This window comes from Pleurodeles waltl, chromosome 12 (assembly GCF_031143425.1).
Source record: "Pleurodeles waltl isolate 20211129_DDA chromosome 12, aPleWal1.hap1.20221129, whole genome shotgun sequence".
NCBI lineage: Eukaryota > Metazoa > Chordata > Amphibia > Caudata > Salamandridae > Pleurodeles > Pleurodeles waltl.
This window is the reverse complement of record NC_090451.1, coordinates 437,255,789-437,280,092: the sequence shown is the minus strand read 5'-3', so window position 1 is coordinate 437,280,092 and position 24,304 is coordinate 437,255,789. Positions and strand designations below refer to the sequence as shown.

The following is a 24,304-nucleotide window of genomic DNA, read 5'->3' as shown; positions in this document are numbered from 1 at the left end:
TTGCTCTGTCCTGTTCCTGGATCTCAGGGACCGCTTGCGGGGTGGCCCACCGTCTGCAGGGGGTGGGGTGCTGGTGTGATGGTCCTGTGGCGGGGCGTCCTGTCCACTAGCGCCGGCGAAGGTGGTGGGCAGTTCATCGTCCAGGCTAGTGTCAGGGGCCCCTTGGAGTGCAACGGTGTCCCTCATGGTCTTTAGTATGTCCTTCAGCACCCCTACGATGGTGCCCAGGGCGGAGATGATGGTTCTGAGCTCCTCCCTGAACCCCAAATACTGTTCCTCCTGCATGCGCTGGGTCTCCTGAAACTTGGCCAGGACCGTTGCCATCGTCTCCTGGGAGTGGTGGTATGCTCCCATGATGGAGGAGAGGGCCTTGTGGAGAGTGGGTTCCCTTGGCCTGTCCGCCCCCTGTCGCACAGCAGCCCTCCCAGTTCCCCTGTGTTCCTGTGCCTCCATCCCCTGGACCGTGTGCCCACTACCACTGCCCCCAGGTCCCTGTTGTTGTTGGGGTGGTGGGTTATCCTGGGTTCCCTGTAGTGGTGGACACACAGCTGATTGACGTGTCCTGGGGACGGAGGTATGGGCCCGCTGGGTGGGTGCTGTGCTGGTGTTACCAGAGGGTGGAAGGTCAGTGTTGGGCTTTGCCTCTGCGAGGGGAACCGACTGTCCCGAGGCCCACGATGGTCCGGGCTGGTCATCTGGATCCAGTTGGCCAGAGCTGCTGTTGTCAATGTGGGCCTCTTCTGTGGGTGGAGCGGAGATGTCTGGACCCTCCTGTCTGGTGACGTTACGTAGTGGTCCTGCAGGGGTATAAAAGCATGATTATTGCATCTGTGTGTGTCATGGTGTGCAATGGGTGGGTGTGCGTGTACCCCAGTGCAAGCATTCCTGTGTGGGGGCTTGTGTGATGATGGTTGGGGGGGTGTTATGGGTATGTGCAGTGGGCATGGTTTAGTAATGGGTGTCCATGCTTTGTTGTGTCATGCAGGGCTTGGTGTAGGGATGGGTGGTTTGTGTTATTAGTGAGGAGTTGGAGTGATAGAAGAGGGGGTGAGGGTGGGGGTGTGTGATAGCATGCAGCTAGAGTGGGGGATATGATAGTTAAGATTTGACTTACCAGTGTCCATTCCTCCACCGACTCCTCCGAGGCCCTCTGGATGCATAATGGTCAAGACCTGCTCCTCCCATGTTTTTAGTTGTGGGGGAGGAGGTGGGGGTCCGCCGCCAGTCTGCTGAATCGCAATGTTGTGCCTGGAAACCACTGAACACACCTTCCCCCGTAATCGTTCCACCTCTTCCTGATGTCCTCCTGATTTCTTGGGTGCTGTCCCACTGCGTTGACCCTGTCCACGATTCTTCGCCATAGCTCCATCTTCCTAGCTATAGAGGTGTGCTGCACCTGTGATCCAAATAGCTGTGGCTCTACCCTTACGATTTCCTCCACTATAACCCTGAGCTCCTACTCCGAAAACCTGGGGTGTCTTTGGCGTGCCATGGGTGGTGTAGGTGATGTGTGGGGTGGTGTATGTGTTGATGAGTGTGGTGATGTGTAGTGGTGTGGGGTGTTTTGTGCGTGGATGTTGTATGGGTGATGGTGTTGTGTGCCTCTGTGTAGTGGGGTTGTCTATTGCTGTGCTCTCTGTCAGTCGCCTTTGTCTCTAATTTTTGGTCGTAGGGGTTTGTGGGTGTGTGTTTTATATTGTGATGGGTGTGTGGGAGTGGTGTTTGTATGTGTATCAGGTGTGTGTATTTGGAATTGTCCAATGTGGCGGTGTTTTGTATATGTGTGTGTATTTTGAGCGCGGCGGTGTGTACCGCCAATGGAATACCGCGGATGAAAGACCGCCGCATGGATTCGTGGGTTGTAATAGCATGGGCGTGTTTCTGTTGGCGCGACGGTGGAGGTTTTGTTTTCACCAGTTTATCACTGACCTTTGGCGTGGCGGACTTGTGTGGGTGTCTGAATTTCGGCGGATTCCGAACAGTGGGTCGTAATAGCTGTGGTGGAATTCCGCAGCTGCAGCGGTGTGTTGGCGGTCTTCTGCACGGCGGTAAGCAGCTTTTACCGCCAATGTTGTAATGAGGGCCATCATGACTTCCTGGGGTTCACCTAATTTAGCCCTCTTATTTCATCATAACAGTGATCATCTAGACACAGATCCTCTAGACACAGTCTAGGAGGCTGGCCCTCTATGTAGTTTGCAAAACGTTGTACACTGTGCAGGGGATCAAGGCAATCGCACATTGGTTTACAGAGGTAAAAACTAGACCACCTAATGCTCTTATTTGTATGGTAGCTTGGTCAAGCAGTTAGGGTAATCTCAAAGAAGAGCAAAGCATTTGTTGTACTCAGACTATCAATAAAGCAAGACATTAACTCATAAGAATAACTCAAGACCAATTTACAAAATATTTCAGATTTTTATAAAAATGTTAAGACCTGGATCATCAAAATAGGGTAAGTACCTTTTAAGTTATGAATTTTCAAAGTTTAGCAAATGCCTCAGTTCTGTGCCTAATTATGTAACATTGGAATCATTGGAGAAATACTTTATGAATGCATATAAAATCAGGCATTGCTATTATCAATGTTTCCTCTTGGTTGTAGGTTGAGGATGTCAGTGTGCCCTGTGGACCAGCTAGACATATTCGGGTAGCTCCCAGTTTCCACGGAAGCAGCTGAAGAAAGACTTTGAAGCTGGTGCAAGGCCACTGTGGGGGGATATTTGGAAAAGACCTACACAGGTGGCTTTCAAGGTGAGTCCTGTGGGTCCCCTTGGAGTGTCGAGGTTTCAAGGGATGGGGGACCCTTACTAACACAGCTGGATCTTCAGTTCAGGGCAGAGGTCGGCTGGGTACAGAGTGAATCAGTGAACCAAGAGCTGTGCACAAAGGTGTCCTTGGGAGCAAGAAATAGGTCACTTTGAGGGTTGCTTGCAGGTCAGCAGGGGTACCCTGTTGCGAGGTCCTGGTGTTTTAAGAAGTCCCCTAACTGGAGCTTCCTCCTGGTTCTTTTTCAGTCTGGAGTGGACTGTCCTTCTGGGTGTCCAATGTTGGAGGTCCAATACCACTTGCGCCAATGCATCACAACAGTTAGGGGAAAGAAATCTGGCTCAGGAACCTTGGTTATCAGGAGACCCGGGCACTAACAACTTTGAGACCACATCAAATACCAGGCAAAAAGTGGGATCTAAGCCTCTTTAAATGCGACCATCATTAGCTAGGATCTCCCTTAGGTTCCTTCTAAAAACCTCCTCGTTAATCTAAGAAGCCCATCATCAGTCTATTATTTCCTCTGCAGGTCCCCTCTTTCAATACTTTCTATATTATTTTAAGGTAAAATAGATCTTTGGGGAATCGAACCCCATCTTAAAATAAATAGATTTGAGAATCAATTATTAACTCACTTACAACTCAGATCAGATGTTACAGACTTGCCAGGAGAAATTAAATATGCAAAACGTTCATAGAAAATGCATAGAAGATTAATTTGACCAATAACAAAATACACATAAATCATCTATGTGTTTGCACAGGAAGGAAATTTCTTGGTGAGATTTGAGAAAAAGAAACGGACTCAAATAAAAAAAGTCCTCCCAGCCGCATCCGTGTGTTACTGCTAAAGCCGCTCGTCCTTAAGGCTGATACAATGTAGCAGCTGCAGCGCATCCAGAAGCCTGCAGGACTACTTTGTTTCCCGCAGGGAAACCAATGGCTTAAGAAGCCTGGGCTCACCTCAGAGCCGAAGCACGAGTTTGCACTAAAACAATTAAACCTGCAACCCGCGGGGAAGAATTTTGGGCAAATGAGGAAATAAAATAGATGTAGGTGTTAGCATTTTGTTAAAACTAAGTAAACCGAGTTTTCTATACACTCCTGTTTGGGGCACAAAAACAATTAAGCTCAAAATAAAGCGTGTAGCTTCACACACTCTTTCAACACCACACAGAAAAAACGTATATCAAAGGAGCAAGATGGGAGGAGGTGATTATTTAATTGGATCCTTTTATACTGTGCAGGGCCGGCTCTGGGGCGGTGCGACCGGTGCCACCTCGCCGGCTGCTGACTTCGGGTGGGAGCGCCGTGTTTGCAAGTATATTTTGATTTTAAATGCACCTGCTGCAGCGTTCCTTCCCGCTAGCAACTTTCAGGTGACCAAAAAAAAGTCAAGATAACTGTGGCGATGAATGTTCTACTGGGGAGATATCGGAGTTTTGAGGGGCACTGTTAGAGGGTGGTAGTGAGGACTTCCGCGGCGGAGGTGATAATTCGGGGGTGTTAGCTTCAACAAACGTCGGCCTGTGACGCTGTTCTGGTAGGCACCTTGTAACTAACTAATTTAGGTGGCAAACTGCCTGGTGGTTTATCTATTAAATGTGAAAGCTAACATGGAATTCCTTGAAACTTAAAGTAATAATTACACACAAATGCCATAGGGAAACATATGCTATACCATAACCATGTTCTTACAGAGTTGAACCACTTAAAAAAAAGACAAACATTGGTGTCTCTCCATGAGCACTGCAGTCATAAGTGGTGGGTGGGTTTTAAGGCGCTTTGCAGAATAGTATTCTGCAAAGGAGTAATGCTTGAACACTGTCGGATTGCATGAGCATAACTGCTTCTTTCACTCACAACAGTGTCACTCAGAGTGTCACACATGGGACTATGAAATGTCACGTTACTGGTCGCAAAAAATTGTCACACTTGGAATACTGAAAACTTACCAGCTATGAATACAAGAGATGCCCAGAAGGTGGCAGTGCGAGACTGTGACCTGAAAAAACCTGATAATAAAAGCGCGAGATCAAACTCCACCCTATTTTGTTTCAGAATCATTCGCTGAAAGGCCAATTAAGGTAAGAGAGCTCCTGCCATTATTACACTTGAATCTATAACTTTGAAAATAAGGTCACTTTTAGTTAGTTCATTTATCATAAATTGCACGACCTAATTTGACAAAGTTATTCGTTCTGTGTCACAGTTTAATAAATGACGCATTGTAAAGGTGTGCGTTAATCTCGAGCTACGAGGCTTTAGAGAAGTAGTTCCGTTCCTTATACGTACAAGTCGTCAATGTTCTTAAAGTGCAATGTGAATTTTAAGAGATTCTACAAAACGTTTCCTCTGAAATCACTGACGGGGTGGCGTTCATGTTGGCCGGGGCATCTTTTGTTTACTCGCTTAATTTTCAAACCTGGAGCCTGGCATTCGTATGTGACCTTGTTTTCACTTCTACCGCTTGAGTTCATGGTTCGATCTCTCTTAGAGAGTCGAATTTTACCCCCTAAATCTGGGATTAGGCGCCCGAGAGCGTTTGTTTCTACATAGCTATTTTCCACTTAGCAGCCTTTTCCCATTCGTCTGACATACATATGCATATACACTGTTAGCTGGGCTGCCAAAAAGCAATAAACACCCATATTTATATTGCAGTATCTGGAGAAATGAGGTCCGCCTGGGGAACGACTTTCTCCCTTATCTGTCTGGTTACTGCGGGCATAGCTGTGGCATCTAAAGGTAAGGAAATCAATCTCGACATTTTTAATATGTGCTATTTTCAAATATTTGCAGGACTTTATAATTAAGCTGATTTAGACATGTTATTGTATTATTTGTAAATTAAAGTTTCACATCCCTATTCTTTGTTGGGCGAGCCAAAAAAGGAACATGGAGGGCCGATCCAAGTAAGGGTCTGGCTTAGATCTTAGAACCCATGCATGAGTCTAGCAGAAAATATTTCATTCGTAAATCATGTCAGAAGCATCATGTACAGTATTATGAAGTCTGTTCACATATTTAAAAAATACATTATTTTAACATGCAGAAGCTTTGTGACATAAATAGGGCACATTGCACTAAGAAGTACTTATTAAAAGTCACAGTTTTGTACAACTGATTCTGAACTCACGTATTTGAAAGTGTTTTTATTGACAATTAAGAAAATAGAATATTGGCGAAATGAAATATTTGCCTAAGATCACTCAATTTAAGCGGGGAAGCCGCAATTTATCCTTTGTACAAATGAGCTAGTAAATGGCTACCTATTTGTCTTTCTTTATGTTAAGGCTTTGTTGTTACCTTTCAGTGCATTTTCCTGCAGTTCTTAAAATATAGTGCAAACACCCCGAAGGAGGGCTTCGCGTGAGTGCCAGTTACAACCCCAAGGTCACATGCATTGTCTATAGTCATTGGGAGATTAAGTGATTTGCCCAGGATCACAGCATGTTGAGCTGACACCAAGACTGGAAACTATTTACCCAGTTGTCTGCTCTGAATGTAATGCCACATCGTGGGTAGAGGGAGGCAAGCAGAAGCCACATGAAAAGCTCGGCTCCTTATGGGCTCGAGGTGTCAACAGGACCTCTGAAGGAGCCAGAGTCAGGCTTCAGACTCAAACCTGGCTGGAGCTTTCAGTGGCTCGCCCACCTCTACTATTTACAAAAGCATTTATGAGTACAGTAAGTAATACTGCAGGAGTACTAGCTTACCTACTCTTACATGCCTTTGTGAACAGGCAACATGTTTATGGTCTGGCTTGACAGGTAGCTATTGTCAAGACAATTATATGGACATCATTGGAAAGGGGGTTTTGTTCCACCCACATCTTGGCAACCAGAAGTAGATGTTTTGATTGTGCAGACATTGTGTGCTTTCACAGAAAGGTGCTTGCTCTCCACAAGCTGTGAACACTTTATTTATCAAGCTCCCTATGCTTGAACTTTTAGGGACACACACATGACATTTATATGATATTAAAGTGTCTTAGATAATTTATATTGTTTTTTTCAGAAGGCAGCACACATGGGAGGAGGGTAGTCATTAAACTACATGGATATTTAAGTCTGGCTTGACAATACAACTGTTACCTGACATTTTAACCTATACCAACATTGTTCTACAATTCTTTGCTTCTACCCAAGTCTATATCTATTTCCATGCTATTCACTGGTAATGCTTCACATTACAGTACAACGTTCCTTTAAAGCCAGACCTATTGGCTTTGGCAATGCTTTTTTAGCAACTGGCAGTGTAAGGAACAGGGGTGTTTTCCACTTGGCACTGTTTGCACTGCTCTGAGCACCCGCCCAGGATGCCGCAGATCATTAGGTGACTACAGCCAGCATAGATTGTCTAGCAAACCTAAACCCTATTCACTCATGGTTTTCACATTGAAAGAGGTTTTATGGTGGCTTCTTGCAGGAGTGTTAACCACCACAACAACAGCTACTGATAGGAAAAGCCCTAACAGCCTGACATGGATGGAAGATCTTCCAACCAACTGGATAGTTCCATACTTAGATTTCTCATTCAAGAATCCTGTAATGCTTTCTTGTTGCTTTCTTGCTCTTTCGTAGGAAACGTCAGCATCCTTTTATGTATGGCCACATGCACTCTTGTAATGGTCTTTCATATGACATCATAGAGGTCAAGAAAAGCCATTATCCAGTCACAAAATAGATCTAAATCGTATCTTATGGCATCAGTGAACAATACATGCCATTCAGTGCGTCCAATTTAAATAACGGCCTAGTGTTTATCTCCACTGCCCATCCGTTATTTACCTGCATGCCATTAGAGCAGGGTGTGTTTCCTTGATATGTCTGTGACGGTAGGGGCGGAAGAGTCCAGTTACAACCACAGGATAACAAGACTGAGAGCCGTTTTGAGAACTGGATAAAGAGAAGTGCTTAATTTGTAAATAAAAAGGTGCCGGTGCCCAAAGCCCTCCTCTTAAACACGTGGCGGCTGCAATTAAATGTGGGAACACGGAACACTGGTAATCCTGAAGCCATCTCGGGCCTCTTCAATCCACATAAAGCGATTCTCTGCCCCTTCAGCTCACTCTTACAGCTTTCAACTTTCTCTCTTTGTGAAGCTTTTTCGTTTTTCCCTTCCTCCGTCTTTCCCAAATGTGTCTTTTGCTCGCAGCAAATGCTTCAGGAAGAAGAATAAGCCCCGGCCCTCAAAAATAAGTGCCGGTGCTCAGCATCGGAAACAAGCACAAATTAAGCACTGATAATGAGTGACGTAAAACACGGGGTGATGAATGCTAGGGACTGAGCCCTTCTGCCTCCACCCTACTGAGGCAGCAGAGCATCTTCAAATCCAGCCTGATGCATTATTCCAGGGTTGGACACAGTTGTTTTAATCCGATGCATTTTGCCTGCGTGCAATACTAATTGCTGCTTTATTGAATATTTATATTTCGTTGTGTAATTCCTTGTTCTACTTTTAATCCAAAGCACGCGCCAAATTGCCCAAAGCAGTTTAAACTGGATTCCTCCTTCTTACAACACACGTGTTTGCTTTGCTTTCCACTGCTGTTCCAGACTTTCTAGTGCCGCGCCCAAAATGTTCGAGCTGCTCTTTTTTTTGTTCTTGAACCTACAGTTTACAAACTTTTCTCTTACTCTTTCGACAGTGCAGAAATATCAGAGGCGCACCAGTAACCGCGGAAAGTTGTTTAGTGTTAGAAGATCACTTATATATATGTGCGCTTAGAATGACAAAGAGCCGTTTTGATGAAGGTCCGGGTGCCCTTGGCTCACCAATAAATCTTATTCTTATCTGGTGAGCGACTGTAGTTCGGACTTTAGAACTAGATACTAATAAGATAACAGGCATTTGCAATGCAGTCGATCTAGCATTTGCGAGACTTAGAGCTATTGGCGTTGCAAAGTACAATGTCTTGTACCTATGTGTTTTGGTTTGGAGCGGAGTGGCTGTATGTGGTATGAAGTGGAATTGTGTGGGTTGAATTAGAATTGTTAGTTGTTGAATTGTGTGGTGTGTAGTGTATTTGTGTGGTGTAATTATGTGGCATGGTGAATAGATAGCGGTGGGAGCTGGACAGAATATTTATTTGTACTTATATAGTGCCTGTAATTATCAGTAAGTCACCATAGCGCGTCTTTGCATTTCATCTTGCCTCTGAAGGTACACGGCACTGTCCTAAATGTTTCTATTCAACTTTCTGGCAATGTTTGCCTAAAATTCTTCCTAATTTAAGACACTAAAAAAATCATTTATTCTGCCTATGGCAAGCGGCTCCCCCAAAGCATAGAATGGAATGGGCCTCCGCATAATACTGACGGTGATTTCTATGAAGCGTGTCTGGGGGAAGGATGGATTGGGGCAAGGCTTCTGCGGAGCATGTGATCTGGCTTTTCGAGAGGCCGTGTAGTGCTGCTTATGCACAGTGTTACGATGCTCTGCTCACAGAGCCACCAGCCCTGCACGAAAGGCTGCATCACCCCCAAACAAAACAAAGCCAACCCGATTTACGCTTAGTGAGTCGCCTTTCCAACAGCTGCTAGCGTAAACGGACCCCCATAGCAGGGGGTGATGAGAGAGAGGGAGAAAGATGGGCTTGTGGCCCCTACACATGCAGGAGTGTATTAAGGCATCAGGGGACACTGTATAACCACACAAATAAAACAACATCAGACGAATGCTCCTGAGATGTGCATTGCTTTAAAATGCAGCTACTTGCAATTGTTTAACTAAATATTTAATTCAGCACCAGAGGCCTGCTTGTGCATTAGAAGGGCACTCGGAAATCTCGGTGCCGGCATGCACATTCTCCCCATGTACCACTCTCAATACGGTAAAATACACAGGAAAGCGCATAGCAAGGGCCTGCTTTACCCTTCCTTTAACGAGTCTCATGTGCATTCCTCGTAGATATCACAAATGCCTTTGCACATGGCATTTCTAGTAGACTCATTGTAGACACACGTTAGTGGTCCTGAAATACCATAAAAGAAATGCACTGTTAAAAAATTGCTTAACAAGGTGCTTTTCCAACAACTGCTAGCCTAAGCGGAATGCCACAGCAGGGGGTGATGAGAGAAAGGGTGAAAGAGGGGCGTTTGGCCCCTGCTCATGTATGTGTGTGTTGGAGCGTCGGAGGACACCATAGAAACACAAATAAAGCAAACATATCAGACGAATGCTCGTAGGAAGATGTGCATTGTTTTAAAATGCATCCATTTGCAATTGTTTTACTAAATATTTATTTCAACACTAGAGGCATGCTCGTGCATTAAAAAGGTACTCAAACATTCTGCTGGCCTAACGGTAGGTTTTTGCTGCAGTATCCTTGTAAAATACCCCGTCTTGGTTGCAGTGCCGGCATGCAAATCCCCCCATGCTTTATTCTCCATATGGTAAAATACACATTAAGTCATATATCCCTTGCCTCCTTTGTCCTCCTCTTACCGGGTCTCACGTGCATTACTCCTAGTAGACACCACAAATGCCGATGCACATGGTGTTTCCTGTAGAGGTATTGTAGACACATGTTAGTGGCTTGAAATACCACAAAAGGGATGTGTTGTTAAAAAAAAAAAAACTCAAGTCGCACCCGCAAGCAAGAGAAACGTCGATTCATACAAGCACTGTTAAAGCCAGGGGGCGGCATAAGAAAATCATGAAAACTGGATCAGAAAATAAATTGCTATACCGTGAACGCCTTTGCAAAGAGGGCAAAAAAATGTGAGGGGGTAGAAGAAATAGTACCTGCATTGCAGCCTACGGCCACTAATCGAGTGTAACTAATCTGTTCTTGGTCGGTGCTCCTCAGCTATAAACGAAAGTGATGGATTGAGTGCACAAACCAATTAGGAGGCAGCAAAGAAGAGCAACACTGGATTCAACCTATGGAAAGCAGCAGGTGGGATCAAAGTCATTTTCCTGAATACAACAGGTGTTGCAGACAGCGCATGGGCACTGCCTAGGCTCGACCTAAAAAAGGGCCAAGCTCTACATTTCACAATGAGATTATTTTCTGTTAGGAACACATATGTTTCTGTGTACTGTATATCGGTTGTGAAACACATTAGGTCTGTGACTGAACCGTTCAGGAAGTCTATCAAACTACAAGCAAGTGTTTTCATGTATGCATAGATTCTTAAAGTGTCAAGCACTGGTGTGCCGAGTACAATTTTTTAGTATGTGTACTCGTAGAAGATAGCACATGAGAAGAGAGTGTATCAATAATTAGTGTAATGTTCGTTAAGCACGTTCAGTAAGAATTTATTTTACTGTTCCTAAAACGCTTTTCCAGTGAAATGTTGCTGGGTGAGCTTGACTGTAAACTGTGTAATTTCTCACAATTTAATATGGAAGGTGTATCCAGTGAAGTGTTTGTCAAACTGCTTTTCTTTGGACGGCCTCCACTTTTCTTTAACAGGCCTTTCTAGTTAAAGTTTTGGTCTGTGGACTTTTCATTACAGACACATTTAGATAACTGAGGTTGATTGTGTGTTTGTTTTAAGACCACGTGCAGCAAACTGTAGTCCATTGGTCGTTTCTTTTAGGGTCAAATCAGGTGAACTGTTGTTAGTAAGTGCTGGACTCGGCTTTGTATGCAGGGTCACCCCAGATGTTTTGCCTTCAATCCTCTATTGTTGCTGAACTCGTTTTTGTTAGCTTTTAGGACTCTGATAAAAAAACTGGTATACAGCCTGTAACTAAAATGCTGCATGTGGACTGCAGAATACATTGTGCCCCCCTCTAAAGCAGCACATTAAAACATGTCTCAGGCCTGCCACTGTAAACTGTAGTGAAGTTTTTTTTAACACTTGTCATTAGTGTTTCAATTAGAGAAACAGTTCACATGTGTGAAACAACATACAACATATAAACTATGCAGTTCATGTTCAGCGATCATACTTTTACATATCCGTCCATCACTATCTACATGCGGTTCCTCAACCCCCTGGACCTTCCCCACCCACGCTCTAACATCTCAAACCATGTGGTCTAATTTCCTGTATTTTGCTGGCACCGCCTACCCAGATAAACTCATTCCTCAGTGGCGGCACAGAAGTCCATAGCTGTGGCTCAATCGGAAATTGTAGGGGCAGATAGGGATCTTCAGTTTCAGGCTATTTCCCTTTTGGCGATCATCATTCCCAGGGTGGCCAGCCTCTTTTTGGCCCAGTTTCCATCCCACCCTGAAATTATTCCCAATATTGCTATCTGGGGGGTGGGGGTCACGTCAATGGGCATGCATAGCGCCCTAGTCGTTTTGTTAGTATATAGTTGCAATAGTTCTGTGGGGCAACCTAAATAAAGCACTTCCCATTTAGTGTCCGAGTCCTCCCAGTCAGCATGTAGTCAGTCATTCATGGATAATAAATGCGAGGCCTGATAGTATAGCCCAATATCTGCCACTCCCAGCCCCCGTCGTAGAGGATTGTATGCATTAATTGAAGGTTACCCTGGGTTGTGTCCTGGCCCAAACAAACTAGTAATTATGGCTTGCAGAGACAGGAAAATTCCCTGAGGAATTAGCTTTGAAGAAGTTTATAGCCATTGTGTCACAGAGCGGTCATCTTAAACAGGGCTCCTTGTCCCATTAGCGTTAATGAGAGCTTGCTCCATGTTTCGAGCTCAGTGAACGGGTTTATGTTATTCTGTGATTTATGAGAAGCTCCCACCTCTGAGTAGAGTCTAGGGAGATGTACATTCCCAGACAGTTAAAGTGGGAGTCAAGTCTGCAGTGCAGTCTTAAATTGCCATTTCAAACTGTCAAAATAAACCTTTTACATAACCTAAACATTACATTTTAATATCTATCTGCCACTCTAAGGTAAACCCTAAACGTTAATATGTCCGAGTGCATGGTATTTAAAAAGTAGGACTATACTAAAGATATCCATATCCTGACAGTGAAAAACATCTAATGTCGTTTTTCACTGTAGGAAGGCTATCACTCCCATAGACTAATACAGGGTTACTGTATTATTACATATAATAAGTGAGAACTTCAGTTTGAGAATATATAGAGAAATACTGCTTCCACTCATATGAATTGTAAGTTAGAATGCTCTTTAATGATTGTCAAACTTTACCTTATTATTCTGAAATTGCTACTTTTAGAAAGTTGGCATTTTTTTGTAGTGGGTACCTTGGGTACTTACACCTTATACCAGGTCCAGTCATCCCTTATTAATGAAATGTAGGCAGTGTTCTAGCAGCTTAGGCTGATAGAGGTAGCTGTAGCAGAGCAGCTTAGGCTGAACTAGGAGGCATGCAAAGCTCCTGCAATACTACTATAGGTACACAGTACTTATACACAATAAAATACAATACTCAGTGTTACCAAAAATAAAGGTACTTTATTTTAGTGACACAAGGCCAAAAGTATCTTAGAGGCAATACTCCTTCTGGAGGAAAGTATTATACACAATATATACATTAGACACCAAAAGAAGGTAAGTACATAGTCATAGGATAGTGCAAACAATAGAAAATACCATAGAATGCAATAGGAGGAATAGGTCTAGAGGCAACACAAACCATATACTAAGAAAGTGGAATGCAAATCACAAATTCCCCCCTAGACAAGTGTAGTGTGTAGAGAGTCGCTGGGAGTGTAAGAAAACCACAAAGGTGAGTAAAATACCCCACCCCAGAGCCCGGGAAAGTAGGAGTAAAGTACTGCAAGTTTCCTCAGTGCACACTAACAAGTCGTGATTAAAGTTATTGCAAGATCCAAGCAAGACTGCAAGCAACAAATGGTGGATTTCTGGACCTGAAGACCTGTAAAGAGAGGAGACCAAGTCCAGAAGCCGCAGAAGATTCCAGGAAGGAAAGTAGCTCATGCCAACCTTGAATATGGTGCAAAAGAGAATTCTCTGGTTGGAAGAAGTCTGCAGAAGAGCACCAAAGAAGATGGCTGCGGGTTCCTGCATGATGCAAAGGATGTCCCACGTGGAGATTTTGGATGCAGGTGAGTTGCAGCACTGGATTCGTCCAACAAGCCTGGGTTCAAGCAATGTCACGCATTGCATCAAAATGGCACTGCCTGGTCCCAGGAGGGACTGGGGGGCCTCAACTCAGACTGATGAGGCAGAGGGGGCTCTCAAAACTGGAGGGAACCCACAGATGACCAAGCAGCACCCACAAAGGTCCCAGGACATGGGAACAAAGAAGGTGCAAATTGCGGTTGCTGCAGCACTACAAAAGAAGGTCCCACGCCACTGGAGAACAACTCAGCGAGTTGAGCATCATGGGATGGAGTGCTGGGGACCTGGGCCAGGCTGTGCATGAAGGATTCTTGCAAATAGTGCACAGAGGCTTCAGGAGGTGAAGATGATGCGGTGCACAGGGGTACTGTCACAAACAGGGAAGGCAAGCTCTTACCGCCTCCAAATTTGGACAGCTGGACCTTAGGACAGTCTGTGTGGAAGGGGTCCACCACCTGTGCTCCAAGGAGCACGCTGGTCACCAAGAAAGGAGTCCAAGAGAACTGGTTGTCATCTTAGAAGTTGCCTGCTGGAGCAGGGAAGTGACGCTGTCACTCCACATGAGATTTCTTCGGTCCTTCTGGTGCAGGGTGAAAACAGGGAGTCCCCAGAGAATGCACACCATGGAAACTGTTGAAGTTGCTGGCTGGAGCTAAAGTTGCAGAGTCGAAGTAGCCTCTTCTGGATACTTTGTTGCAGTTGCAGCGGTTCCTGGAGCAGTCTACTGTTGATCCGAGGTCAGAGGATGAAGCAGGAGTTGCAGAGGATTCCGGTGGAAACTTTCAAGCAAAATCTGAAGAAGAAACCACAGGAGACACCCTAAATAGCCCTGAAAGGGGGATTGGTTACCTAACCAGGTATGCACCTATCAGGAGGGGTCTCTGATGACATCTGCTGGCACTGGCCACTCAGAGATCTCCAGAGTGTCCCCACACCTTGGAAAACAAGATGGCTAATGCCAGGGACACACCGGAGGAGCTCTGGGCACCACCCCTAGGGTGGTGATGGACAGGGGAGTGGTCACACCCCTTTCCTTTGTCCAGTTTCATGCCACAGCAGGGACTGGGGGGTCCCTGAACCGATATACGCTGGCATATGCCAGGAGGGCACCATCTGTGCCCTTCAAAGCATTTCCATTCTCTGGGAGGCTACCCCTCCCAAGCCTGTAACACCTATTTCCAAAGGGAGAGGGAGTAACACCCTCCTCCCAAAGGAAATGCTTTGTTCTGCCTTCCTGGGACTGAGCAGCTTTGCCCCTAGGAGGGCAGAACCCTTTCTGTGAGGTGGGAGCAGCTGTAGCTGCAGTGCCAGCCTCATAGAGCTGGTTTGGCAGTACTGGGGGTCCATGGTGGAGCCCCCAGGATGCATGGAAGTGGTTCCCCAATACCACATTTGGAATGGGGGGACAATTTCATGATCTTAGACACCTTAGATGGCCATATTCTGAGTTACCATTGTGAAGCTAGATATAGGTATTGACCTTCATGTAGTGCACGCGTGTTTTGGCATCCCTGCACTGACAAAGTCCTGGTAAATGGCCCTAAACTATGTGGGGGCACCTTTGCTAGTGCAAGGGTGCCCTCACACTTAGTAACTTTGCACCTAACCTTCAGTAAATGAAGGTTAGACATCTAGGTGACTCATAAGTTCAGTGAAAATGGCTGTGAAATAGTGTGTGCACCATATCACGCAGGCTGCAGTGGCAGTCCTGTGAAAGGGTTTGTCTGAGCTACTTATGGGTGGCAAAAGAAATGCTGCAGCCCATAAGGATCTCCTGGAACCCCGATGCCCTGGGTACCTAGGAACCACATACTAGGGACTTCTAAGGGGGGTGCCAATTGGAATCGGTAAATGAAGTCACTAAACTATAGTGACTAATGTGGAAGCAGAGATCCCAGTGAGAAAGGCAAAACATACTGACAAATAGGGTTTTCACTATGAGTACCGGGGTCCTGGCTAGCAGGATCCCAGTTACACAGTTAAAACACACTGACACACACTCACAAACAGGCCAGAAGTGGGGGTAACCATGCTAGAAAGAGGCTACCTTCTCACACACACCATTTAGAAAAGTAGTAGAATTTTTATTAACTAAAATCCAGGCCACAGTGACAAAATTTCTGTGAGTAGAACTAGAGATATTCAAAGCTTTTAGTGAAAATGGTGCCAAAATGTGTAAAGCGCCAACTGTGGATATCTGTCCAATCCAGGCTGGGACAAAGTTACAAGTTTAGGCCAACCACAGTGCGGTACTGGCTCGCTACAGGGACCCATCATTTAGGCCTGCTGAATAAAGTACCTCAATTTATGCAGAGCATTTTGAGAATCAGTGTCGAAGATGCATCATGCAGCTAAAGCGATGCATCAATTCCAAGATGCGACAAGGGTGTGGAGCAAGGTCCTGCATCATTGTCAAGGATCCCATCTACCAAGACTTGTGATGAAAAATTAGAGTCAAGGATGCACTATGCAGTCGGGGCAATGTGTCAATTCCGAGGAGATTCAAGGCTACGAAGCAAAGTCTGGCATTCTCATCGAGGTTTCTGTCAATGAAGGCTGTGAAGGGACTCCAATGTGGCAACAGTCTGCGATGCACTGCTGGTTTTTATGACCGTTCTGATCCAATCAGTAGCAGTGATGCATTGGTTCTGTTCAGGGTTGCCCAGCAGATAAGATGTAACAGTTCTGCTGGATCTTCAGAGGGTGGTAGAGCACTTTAGAGCCACTTTCAAGGGTCTAGGACTGGATTGGCACCACTTGACATGGTAGGTTCACAGATGGCACAGTCCAGGTGCTGAGTCAAGGTTTTTGGAGCCTTATGTCACTGAGGCCTAAATTATGAGGTCAGCCAACTAGCCCATAGAGTCACTCTGGGGTTCTTTGTTTAAGATATGCAGACCTAGTCCTTCGCTCCCAGACAAAAGGGCAGTAAGTCAGCACAGCATGGCAGCAGCACAACAAGGCTGTAGTGCAGCAGGGCAGCAGTCCAGCAGAGTGGCAGTTCTTCACTAGGTCCAATATTTATATTCCAGTTGCTCTTTTGAAGCGGGGAGAAGCTTGTAGAGGTTTCACTTTAAAGTCCCCAGGCATCCTGCTTTCCCTGCACTTACATACTATCTACAGGGGGTATACAGCCCTTTCTATGGAGGCAGGACACTGCCTATTCAAGTGTAAGTATGTCTGGGTCCAGCTCCACCCACCCAATCTGCAACTGATAACACATTCAGGCACACCTAAGCTTTCTATTATGTGTTGCGGTCTAGGAGGAATACACAAAGCCCAGCTATCAGCTACACCCATTCACGTGACCTGAGACACGCTATTGGCACTAAATGGCTAAGGCAGGAAAATGTCAACTTCCTAAAAGTGGCATTTCCAAAATTGTAATTTAAAATCCAACTTCACCAGAAGCTAGGATTTTTCATTGCAATTCCAAATACACCAAATAGGAACTGGTTAGCTGTTCTCATTTGGAAGTTACAGCCTAATAAAGGTAATAAGGTAACTTAAATGTGAGTCTTAAGGAGATGTAGGCCTTAAAGTAGTTAAACACAAAGGTGGGAGTTTTTCATTACCTGGACAGGTAAATAGACTGCACTCTACCCTCTGGTTTGTCCAGCGCCAACCCTAGGGATGACTTATATGTATTAAAAAGGAAGGTTTTTGTGCGGCAAAATGTTTATGTTGCCAGGTTGAAATGGCAGTTAAAACTGCACACACAGGCTGCAGTGGCAGGCCAGCAACATGTTTAAAGGGCTACTTAAGTGGGTGGCACAATCCGTGATGCAGGCTCAATTGTAGCATTTAATTTACAGGCCTGGGGTTCATATGGTACCACTTTACTAGGGACATCTAAGTAAATTAAACATGCCAAATCGGAATAAGCCAATGTTAGCATTAAGGAATGAGCACATGTACTTTAGGACTGGTTAGCAGTGGTATAGAGGTACAAAGTCCTAAAGCCAACAAAAACAAGATCAGCAAGGATGGCGAAGGAAGGCAAAAAAAAGTTTGGAGGAAGACCACCCTAGGGCTGAGATGTCTAACAGGGACCAAAGAGCATTTAGTATGGGTAAGGGTGTTCCTCTCCCGAGTAGGATGGCCTGGGGGCTGTACTCAGTTCTTCTTCAGGTTAAAATGGTAGCTTGAGGGTTGTGTCCACCCCTTCCTGACTTCTGAGGGCTGCCTATCCTGGCACTGACAAATGTAGCTCACACTTGGGCTTGCCTGACTTTGTCTCCCTAGTTTAGACAAAGGAGGTGTGCCCCCCCACACAGGCTAGCATTGCGTACAAGAATGGCACCATAAGCATCATTCATAACAACATTCCTGAACCTGTGGTAAATGCAGTAGAACTGCTCTGCTGTCTGATGATAGAAGGCTGGACTTGCTTGCCTTGAATCAGGGTCAACAGAAGGGACTCAAAGGGTCAGTTGGCTGAACCCCTGCTTGAACTGCAGGGGCACAACATGCTTCCATAGGACGTCCCTGCAGCTGACCAGCATGAGCTGGTCCTGACTGAGCCTTGCTGCTGGAGTCTACTTGTGTGAGTCCTGGTCCCTTGACTGCCATCATTGTGTTCTCCTCAGTCTGGGCCAGCAAATAGCCTCTACGTCTCCCACCAGTGCACCATGGAGCTACATCAGTGTTCTGCTCCTTGCGCTGACAAGGACCTCCTCATGGCCTCCACCAACTCCCACTCCAGCAGAGTTTTCTGACAGAGAAGTGGACTTTGAGAAGGTAAACCCTTCACAAGGGCAAACCTAGTCTCTTTATCCGACCTGCACTTAATCACAGTCGGCCTGAACTTTTGCCTTTAACCTGGTCTAGCAAGACCCAAGAGTGGTGCTTTGTGTGTTTTAGCACTATTTTCACCTGAAACCTAAAAAAGTCATAATCCAGTGCTAGTAATTGGACTATTGTAGTTGTGGTGTGATTTTTAAAAAAAATTATATTTTGTTCTAATGTTCTAACTTGGTTTGGAGTTTTCCTTGTTCTGTGTTGTTAGCTTTATTACTGTTTGAGGGGTGCATAGAAACTCTATACATTGCCTCTAAGGTAAGCCTGAGTACGTTTGTGCTAAGCTATCAGAGAGTTGAGCACATATTTGTTTAGAGACTGTTTTGATTCACCCTGTCAAGAATTGTGTTTATTTGAGTGCAGCTCCAAACCTTCTCAACTAGTAACCCATTTTCTTACAGTAGGTATTGTACTTCTTAAAGCACATTAGCTTAGCGTAACTGTTTCCAAAGCATGCATTGCTCAGATTGCACTGTGTAGCCAGCAAACATGTTGCATTTAGTCACAGTGCTACATACACACACATTATTGTCAGCTTACACAATGGCAAGCCACCCATTTCTGAATGGGCAGAATGATCAGGGTTGTGCAATTACTAGATTGTATTGGTGCAAAAGAGGCAGGTGGTTGGCAGTAGAACCATACTAAGAGGTGTTGACACAGTGGACACATATTTTGTTGTAACAGTGATACCATCTGTCCTCTCCAATTCCACTGTTGAAACACTGACTTTGGCTTGTATTAGGGATCTTTGTAGTGCCTCACTAAAAAGCAGATTCATAGCTCAAGTGGTGTTTCCTCACAAATACAAGGTACAAAATTACTATTTACATTTTCAATAAAGCCATAGTAAATTTGGATTAATAAATTTCTCAGTGGCATGAAAATTAATGGGCATATTTATACTGTTTGTACTGAATTTGTGTCATTTTTTTTACACAAATTCAGCGCAAACTTAACTCCATACTTACAATTTGACATTAGACCTGTCTTGAGTCAAAACATAGAAGTTAATGTCGGATGCATGAAACCACCTTGCATTAATGAGATGCAAGGTAGGCATTCCCGTCCAAAAAATGACTCTAAGTCCCTAGCGCCATATTTAACCCCCTGTGCAAAATGACGCACAGGTGGGAGGTAGACCCAAAAAATTACGTTAATCCCGTTTTGCGTCACATTTTAATGCCTGAGTCTGACCAGGTGTTAAAATGAGGCACATCCACCACTATATAAGGAAAACTCACAGAAGGAACATTTGCTACCTCCAGGACAACATGGAAGTCGTACTGCTCCAGCTAGGCACAAGCCACAGACGCCTGCAACAACAGCTGCTCCCCCCAACTCCACAACGTCACCCCCAAATACCGCAGCAGCACCGACAAAGGCAAAGCCGGAGGCAGGAGAGGATATTTCAGCAGAGGACAACCCTCCTTGGCCTTAGGGAGCAAGACATCATCAAGACTTACCGTCTCAACCTAGAGTTCATTCTACGCCTGCTGAACCAGATTGCACCAGATATTACAGCAAGGCTGCAAACTCCCTACAACATACCACCCATCACAAAGCTCCTCACTGTTCTGCATATGGTGGTTTCTGGATCCTTTCATGCAACAGGGGCACTAGTGGCTGGTGTCTCCCAGTCATCAATATCTGTTTACCTGCCTAAGTTCTTATATGCCATCATCCGCCTCACACCCCACCACATCTGCTTCCCAAATACCCAGCAACTGCAGCAGGAAACTAAGCAAGGATTCTATCTGATTGCTGAGTTTTCGCATGTGCTGGGTGCAATGGCAATGGACTGCACCCATGTGCGACTAGTGCCACCTGCAGCTATGGAACACCTATACAGGAACTGCAAGCACACACATTCAAAAAAAGTGCAGGCCATTAATGACCACCGTGGGCTCTTCCCCAACATCTCAGCCAATTACCCCAGCAAGTCCATGATGCTTACATATTCTGCCACTCCACCATCGACGAGCCATTCCAGGATGGACGATATGGCAATGGCCTACTTGTCGGTAAGTCAACCAACCAATCAAAACACACACAACACACCAACCCTGTAGGACAAACAACATATACACCACAACAAAGACGCAGGGGCATGGAACCACAGACATACTGGCAACAACACATACACAACATGCCGCAGTACACCACAATGATTGGACATCACAAGCGCAGACACCCACTTCTACCTGACACAGCGACAAACTAACAGCCACACCACGTGAAGGACCGGAAGAGCTATGTTCGCTTTGCATACAGAATAAGACCACAAACCACTACAAGTGTCCACTGGTTGACTACTAAGTATATTTCTCTCACATTACACCAAACCATCAATAGACTCAGGCACAGTCCACATCAAATGACACCCAAGTTTTGCCAACCACAACTACATCCCATCTACACATGCCTGACGTATCTGTAGGCTGCACATACATCTTTCAAATGCATTGTATTGCACACATCAGAAGACTAATGTGCCTGCCATTATAGTCAAAGAGGCAGAATCATGAGAAATGGTGCCTCAACTACTCAACTCAGACACTGCACATGCCCCACTTAGCGCCCCATAACACCATCATCCCTGTACTGTAGACTAATAATAGTACACCATGGCATAGATACACTGCTAAACTGGAATGCACATGGATGCCATAGTAGACCCCTGTAGCAATATGGAGGACATGACTGGCCATACATGCACTGTTCTAAGTGACCTTTCAGAAATATAGCAGGGCCCCCTCCTAAAGTCTGCACTGTGCATGTGTGGTAAGTCTGGTTGAAAATCCAATTAATAAGAGGATAAGACATACACCGGTACCAAATGTGATCATCATTCTAATATATGATACACACCCTTGGACACCTGGACACTCAGCATGAGTTTGTTGTCTGGCATAGGCCGCTTGTTAAACTTCCACTACAGTTAGAGAGCTATTGTGGTCTAAACCCTGCCCAATTAGGAGTTCACTGCAGGGGCCTGTCGGTGGCAACATAATTCTTCATACACCGGCCCAGCTGGGAAGAGGGACAGAACATTGCAGCTGGTTTGTAAATGATCCAGCTGCAATGTGGCATCGTGGTGGGTGCAGCAGCTCTGCTAGTGGTTATTGCTGCATGTGATTTGTGCATTTGAAAGTGCTACATGTCTGTCCATGTGGGACCTTGCACTGCCCATGTCAAGCGCATGGCCAGTGCAGGGGCCTCCAGGGAGCACCTGTAGGAGGGTGTCCTGGTTTATACACCTTATACCAGGTCCAGTTATCCCTTAATAGTGAAATGTAGTCAGTGTCTAGAAGCCAGGTTCTCTAAGGGTGGCGTGGATGAGCAGCCAAAGCGTAACTAGGAGACATGCAAAGCTCATGCAATATAACTGTAGTCACACAGGCCCGTATTTATACTTTTTGACGCTAAACTGCGCTAACGCAGTTTAGCATCAAAGAATTTTGCGCCGGCTAACGCCATTCTGAAGCACCATGCGGGCGCCGTATTTATTGAATGGCGTTAGCCGGCGCAAGCAGACCGGCGCTGCCTGGTGTGCGTGGAAAAAAACCACGTACACCAGGCAGCGCCGGCGTTGGGAAAAATGGCATTAGGGCGTCTTAAAATGGCGCAAGTCAGGTTGACGCTAAAAAATAGTCTTAACCCGATTTGCGCCATTTGAAACGACGCCCAGACGCCATTTACATGACTCCTGTCTTAGTAAAGACAGGAGTCATGCCCCCTTGCCCAATGGCCATGCCCAGGGGACTTATGTCCCCTGGGCATGGTCATTGGGCATTGTGGCATGTAGGGGGGCACAAATCAGGCCCCCCTATGCCAAAAAAAACATATAAAAAAAAAAAATTATACTTACCTGAACTTACCTGAATGTCCCTGGGGTGGGTCCCTCCAGCCTTGGGTGTCCTCCTGGGGTGGGCAAGGGTGGCAGGGGGGTTCCCTGGGGGCATGGGAGGGCACCTGTGGACTCATTTTGAGCCCACAGGCCCCTTAACGCCTACCCTGACCCAGGTGTTAAAAAGTGGCGCAAATGCGGGGTTTTTTGACCCGACCACTCCCGGGCGTGATTTTTGCCCGGGAGTATAAATACGACGCATTTGCGTCGCCGTCATTTTTTTAGACGGGAACGCCTTCCGTGCATCTCATTAACGCAAGGAAGGCGTTCACAGCAAAAAAATGACGCTCTTTACTCATACTTTGGCGCTAGACGCGTCTAACGCCAAAGTATAAATATGGCGTTAGTTTTGCGCCGAATTTGCGTCGAAAAAAACGACGCTAATTCGGCGCAAACGGAGTATAAATATGCCCCACAGTACTCACACACGAAAGAAAATAGTCAGTGTTACAAAAATAAAGGTACTTTATTTTGGTGAAACAAATGCCAAAAATACCTTAGAGACTATACTGTGAGAAAGTAGCCTCTTTTTAGCATGGCTACCCCCACTTTTAACCTTTTTGTGAGTGTGTGTCAGTGTGTTTTTACTGTGTCACTGGGATCTTGCTAGCCAGGACCCCAGTGCTCATAGATAAAAACCTATATGTCAGTGTGTTTTGCCTGTCTCACTGGGATCCTGCTAGCCAGGATCCCAGTGCTCATAACTTGTGGCCTAATGTGTGTGTTGTCAGTAATGCTTAACTGTGTCACTGAAGTTCTGCTAACCAGAACACCAGTGCTTATGCTCTCTCTGCTTTTACATTTCTCACTATAGGCTAGTGACTTCTTTTACCAATTTCAATTGGCACACTGGACCCCCCTTATAAGTCCCTAGTAGATGGTACCTAGGTACCCAGGGCATTGGGGTTCCAGGAGATCCATATGGGCTGCAGCATTTCTTTTGCCACCCATATGGAGCTCAGACAAACCCTTCCACAGGCCTGCTATTGCAGCCTGTGTGAAATAATGCACACACTATTTCACAGCCATTTTCACTGCACTTAAGTAACTAATAAGTCACCTATATGTCTAATCTTTACTTGCTGAAGGTTAGGTGCAAAGTTACTAAGTGTGAGGGCACCCTTGCACTAACAAAGGGTCCCCCACATAGTTCAGGGCCATTTCCCGGGACTTTGTGAGTGCGGGGACGCCAAAACACACATGCACTACATATAGGTCAATACCTATATGTAGCTTCACAACAGTAACTCAGAATATGGCCATTTAAGTTGTCTTAGATCATGGAGTTGTCCCCCCATTCCAAATCTGGTATTGGGGAGCCAATTCCATGCATCCTGGGGGCTCCACTATGGACCCCCAGTACTGCCAAACCAGATCTCTGAGGCTTGCACTGCAGCTACAGCTGCTGCCACCTCACAGGCAGGGTTCTGCCCTCCTGGGGTCTGGGCAGCCCAGTCCCAGGAAGGCAGAACAAAGCATTTCCCCTGAGAGCAGGGTGTTACACCCTCTCCCTTTGGAAATAGGGGTTACAGGCTGGGGAAGGGTAGCCTCCCCCAGCCTCTGGAAATGATTTGAAGGGCACAGATGGTGCCCTCCTTGCATAAGCCAGTCTACACCGGTTCAGGGACCCCTTGTCCCCTGCTCTGGCACAAAACTGGACAAAGGAAAGGGGAGTGACCACTTCCCTCTCCATCACCACCCCAGAGGTGGTGCCCAGAGCTTCCCCACTGTGTCCCAGACTTCAGCCATGATGCTTTGCAAGCTGTGGGGGCACTCTGGAGGGCTCTGAGTGGCCAGTGCCAGCAGGTGACGTCAGAGACCCCTCCTGATAGGTCCT

The 24,304-nt window shown here is 45.7% G+C and overlaps 1 protein-coding gene across 2 annotated transcripts in view; it reads left to right on the top strand.

Annotated features, from left to right (window-relative positions):
• Positions 1-4,795: 4,795 nt before the first annotated feature.
• Positions 4,796-24,304, top strand: part of LOC138267781 (fatty acyl-CoA hydrolase precursor, medium chain-like) — a 247,890-nt gene continuing 228,381 nt past the window's right edge. The window contains exons 1-2 of one of the 2 annotated variants that reach the window (XM_069216980.1): positions 4,796-4,856; positions 5,434-5,517. In XM_069216980.1, the coding sequence (XP_069073081.1) occupies positions 5,445-5,517 (73 nt within the window). In that variant the 5' untranslated portion in view covers positions 4,796-4,856; positions 5,434-5,444. Of the gene's footprint in view, positions 4,857-5,433; positions 5,518-24,304 lie in introns of those variants that run through there. The other variant, XM_069216981.1, reaches the window with a different exon arrangement.